Below are 4,242 nucleotides of genomic sequence, written 5' to 3'. Positions count from 1 at the left end.
TTCTCGAGTAACACCACAGTCATCCGAGACACCTGTTACTCATGGGACTGAGCTTTTATCCACACAATACCAATTCATGATCAGTTGTAACCGCCTGCCAACTGTCATCGCATTGTTGCAAAAAACATGTTGCTTGCATTTTCCAGCAATTTAGTTCTACATTCTCAAAGAGTTTTAGGGAAGTTTACAGTCTTAGCTGCCTTTTTGTGTAAATAATTGCAAAAATAGTGTCCATGAAGCTAATATGAAGTAAGTGAAGTGAAGTGAAGTAAAAGCGAAGCATGAAGCTAACGATCACGACGATAAACGAAAACCGTAGCACTGCGAAACATTTTTATAAGTATCTACCCTCCGTTCAACAAACGTTTTCCCCATAACAATACCCAAGATTCGAATTATCCTAAAATATGTACCTGACATAAAATATGTACCCTTTGCCCCTAACCTAGCATAGCCATGGGTTTATTTCATCCGGTAAGCCCTCTCCTGGAGAAGCAAGCGTCGCCAGCTGGGAATAAAATTCGTCACGCATTTGATGATGAGCTGAAAGAAAAAAAAAATGCGCGGGATAATTTAGCGTGCAAGATCTTTTGCAGCCTCTGTCTCAAGGTATTTTATGTAAGGTAACCAAATGCAATATTTGTGACATGTTTAATGCGCACATTTTGGGGCGCGTATCTGAAGGGAGCGTGCACATCACTAGGGGAACGAATGACAGACCGACATAAAGCAATAGAGCATAGCGACTCTAACATCAACTTTAAGTTAGAAATCTGGACCACAGCTGAGGACAACGTGTAGCTCAAGAATTCAAACCGCTGCCCATTCATGATTTTTGTCCGAGGTCGAGCACAAAAACATTGTCATGGGACCAGTTCTCCTAATATGTGTCTTGGATTTTGAACATCCTGTCTGCTTAACTCTGTTTTCTCTTGACCACGAGCAAAACAAGAAACGTTGATTTTTGACAATACAAGCAATGGCCGCCTAACTTCGTTTACCTAGTACCTACCGGCGTATTGAAGATCGATTGTTGTCTGCATAAACGCTCTAAAATAACAACGCCGATAAAGCAGAAGCACAAGACCATTCCTGCTTATATCGGCAGAAAAAACCTGGCATGCAAGGCAAGTATATTAAGTCCCCTATTACCCCTGACTGCAGAAACCGAACAGGTGCATTTAGTCATCCCTGGTCGGCAATCGTCGGGCGCAGCCATTCAATAACTGCCTGACTGGCAGGCGTGCCACTTTCCATTGTTTTGGAACGCGTCACCCACCAATTATTCACCATGTCAACGCGCCTTTAGGGAAATCAACTTCACCTCCCAAAAGGTTTTACAAAATAACTTTCGACCGGCAATGCGTAGTCGCACCAAGCTTTGCATAGCTGTAGGCAATTGGATAGTGGATATTTTGGCATAGCAATGCTGACCTAAGGTAGGACGAAGTCAGGCCGTGGCCGTCAACGGGGGCGATTTCAAGGGAATTATTTAATATTATGCAACGACGGAGCGTTAAACAAAGCCATGCATTTCTGCGATGGTTTTCTTTGCAATAGAGCAACTTAAGCTAGGATAATAGCGTATTCCATTGCCATATGACAGGGCGCAAGGGTAAGACTGAGGTCGAAACTAACCAGCACGTTCCAACCGGAAAGGAACGAAATGCGGACGGGTCGGAGAGTCACACGAAAATTGTTTTTTTAACTCGAAAATATGATCTTTAGTCCGTGCAAAAATGCCTGGATTCACGGTGCGGATCGGGTGCATGTAATCCAGTTTGCCAGGTGTACCGCTATCACTCGAAATAAAGGGTGGCACTCTACGTTTATGATCACTCGACCCTACACGCTAATGATGTGGTCAGTCTTGCATTTGTATGCACTTGCAAAGGCTTCCTGGTAGTGATCATGCTGGGGAATGTGACGAATGGCGTCAACCGCAAACGTCCCTAAATATAGCTTAAACGTGCAATAGACGCACTGAAAGGGCAAGCTTGTTGTCGTCGTCAATGCCACCAGTAGTGACGAGGTTTGCGGCCATTGATCGGCGTGCTTGAGCGGTCGAGAAGATCTGTGCGACGCCAACAGCCCACAGGCACTGCTCATCAAGTCGTAGGCAGTGACCCGCGGAACCGCAGCGCGGCCTCCAGCAGCTGTACCCTTCATCGGACGCGGCGCCGCCCTCCGCGGCGCGCCGGGCGGCGCGCGCTCGTTCGAGCCGTAATTACCGCTAGGGCGTTCCCGTGCGGCTGGCCGTGACATTGAACTTCACCTTGGCCGAAGGTTGACGCCGGGCGGTCAGCCGTTGGCAGCCCCACCTCCGCCCGCGCCATGGACCCGCCCATGTCGAGAACGCGCATCCCGCCGCCGAGGGAGGCGCCCGGCAACGAGGCCGTCTGGGTGTCCGCCGGTATCCACCGGTTCCCGATGGGCAGCGCCTCGGGCGGTGAGGAGATGAGTATAAAACAGCGGGCGGCGAACGGCGACAGACACAGCTCAAGTCGCAGCTACCTCCTCAGCACCAACATGAAGCTCCTGGTGAGTGGGACTTGTGTCGGCCTGTTGATTTCACTGGCAGGCGGATGGTCCCATGTGATACGCTCAGGCACGATGGATTCCAACTGCACATGCCTGGGATCAGCGATGATCGCAATGGTAAAGTCTTTTTCGCCTTTTTACTACCGCACCATCATCTACGCTGCTTTACGCGTCGCATTACAGCGTATGAACCTGCCTCACTAGAGTGAAAAACAGCCAACTGATGTTCGCTCCCTGTTCCAGGTTCTCCTGGCCGTGCTCGGCGCCGCTTCGGCCCAGTACCAGCTGTACACTGGTGCGGTGCCGTACACCGGGTACAACGTCCCACTGGCGTACAACGCGTACCACGCGCCCATCGCCACGTACGCCGCCCACCCCTTCGTGTACCAGAGCCTGCCGTACTCGTTCAAGCCCGTCGAGAAGGAGGAGCCCGCAGTTGAGGTCAGTGATAACGGAGTCTGCGACCCTGACGTGGGCAGTGTCAATGTCGCTGATGCGGGCCCCGTCAGACTCTCGTGTGATCACTTGTGAGGTCGGATTTAGACTCACTACATGTCAAACAAAGGCTCCACTGAGGCACCATCTCACTGGGGATGTTCTTGATGCAGAAAGAGGCTTTGCGCCGTTCTTAGAGAGCTATTTCGTAGCAATTCAATGTCAACAATCTCCCCAAAGACAATTATGTTGCACTCGTGGATTAAGGGTAATCGGAGATTCAGCTATGCTTGTGCATTCATCTGGTCGGTCGCGAAGAGCTATGGTGTTCGTTTCGGTGTCTATTTACCACAATGCAATTTAAAATAATAGTCAAGACGGAAAGGTTTGCTTCGTATCGCAAAAATATTAATACTTCGAGGATCTTGATGCTCCTTGCTGCCATCTCTAAGCACAGAGCTAACACATCTCTACTTTTTTCAGTCCCGGTCCAAGCGTTCGGCCGATGAGGATCAGAAGGCTGACGATGCCACCCTGTACTCCACCTACGCCGCCCACCCCCTCGGCTACACGGCCGGCTACCCGTACGCCTACAACACGTACCCCACCGTGTACAACAGCGCTTACAACTTCCCCACCACCTACGCCTACAATGGCTACAACGCGTACCACGGCTACACCCCGTTCGTGCACTCGCTGAAGAAGCGTGATACCGCCGAGGCGGACCAGAAGGCTGATGACGCCACCCTGATCTCCACCTACGCTGCCCACCCCTTCGGCTACCCGTACGCCCGCGCCGGCTACGCCACGCCATATGCTTACCGCAGCGTGTACAACACCCCGGCCAGCACCCACCCCATCACCTACAACGCCTTCCCCTACGGCTACCGCTCGTATGTGTACTAGACGATGACGATGCCGAGGAGGTAAGGCGACATGAGCTGTACATTTGCTTGTCATTGCACTGAACTTGGACATTTGTGCCTGTCGTTGCAATGAACTCGGCAACTTGTGCCCACCTGTGCTCTGAGGAACTGCTTGTCTGTGGGCCTGTCTTCGTACAGGACGTGGAGACTTGTGCCTGCTCTTGCAATGCACGTGGAAACTTGTGTCTGTTTGTGCTCTGACAAACTGTGCTCAATGTCTACGACAAGCACACGCTTGAATTGAAACTCACTTTCACTGATTACATTGCAACTGGACGTAGCGGTGTGAACCTGCGCACAGCTGTGATTGTAACATGTGAAACGCATTTCATTGTTCTGG

General features: G+C 50.8%; 1 protein-coding gene across 1 annotated transcript; it reads left to right on the top strand.

Moving 5' to 3' along the window:
* The first annotated feature begins 2,397 nt into the window (after window positions 1–2,397).
* On the top strand, window positions 2,398–3,932 carry LOC119106199 (uncharacterized). The gene is made up of 3 exons (XM_037229806.1): window positions 2,398–2,541; window positions 2,785–2,982; window positions 3,460–3,932. The coding sequence occupies exons 1-3, from the start codon at window positions 2,431–2,433 to the stop codon at window positions 3,880–3,882; spliced, it is 732 nt and encodes a 243-aa protein (XP_037085701.1). The 5' UTR covers window positions 2,398–2,430; the 3' UTR covers window positions 3,883–3,932.
* The last annotated feature ends 310 nt before the right edge of the window (window positions 3,933–4,242 follow it).

The sequence above is a fragment of the Pollicipes pollicipes genome, unplaced genomic scaffold (genome assembly GCF_011947565.3).
Source record: "Pollicipes pollicipes isolate AB1234 unplaced genomic scaffold, Ppol_2.1 Scaffold_6138;HRSCAF=7277_pilon_pilon_pilon, whole genome shotgun sequence".
Lineage (NCBI taxonomy): Eukaryota > Metazoa > Arthropoda > Thecostraca > Pollicipedomorpha > Pollicipedidae > Pollicipes > Pollicipes pollicipes.
This window is presented reverse-complemented; position numbering and strand designations above follow the sequence as displayed.

What these genes read in the sequence shown, in the direction of transcription:
- LOC119106199 (XM_037229806.1), top strand. Translation starts at nt 2,431, where the DNA reads ATGGGCAGCGCCTCGGGCGGTGAGGAGATGAGTATAAAACAGCGGGCG. An exon ending in GCACCAACATGAAGCTCCTG is followed by an intron (nt 2,542 to 2,784) that starts GTGAGTGGGACT and finishes TCCCTGTTCCAG; the next exon opens with GTTCTCCTGGCCGTGCTCGG. An exon ending in AGGAGGAGCCCGCAGTTGAG is followed by an intron (nt 2,983 to 3,459) that starts GTCAGTGATAAC and finishes TACTTTTTTCAG; the next exon opens with TCCCGGTCCAAGCGTTCGGC.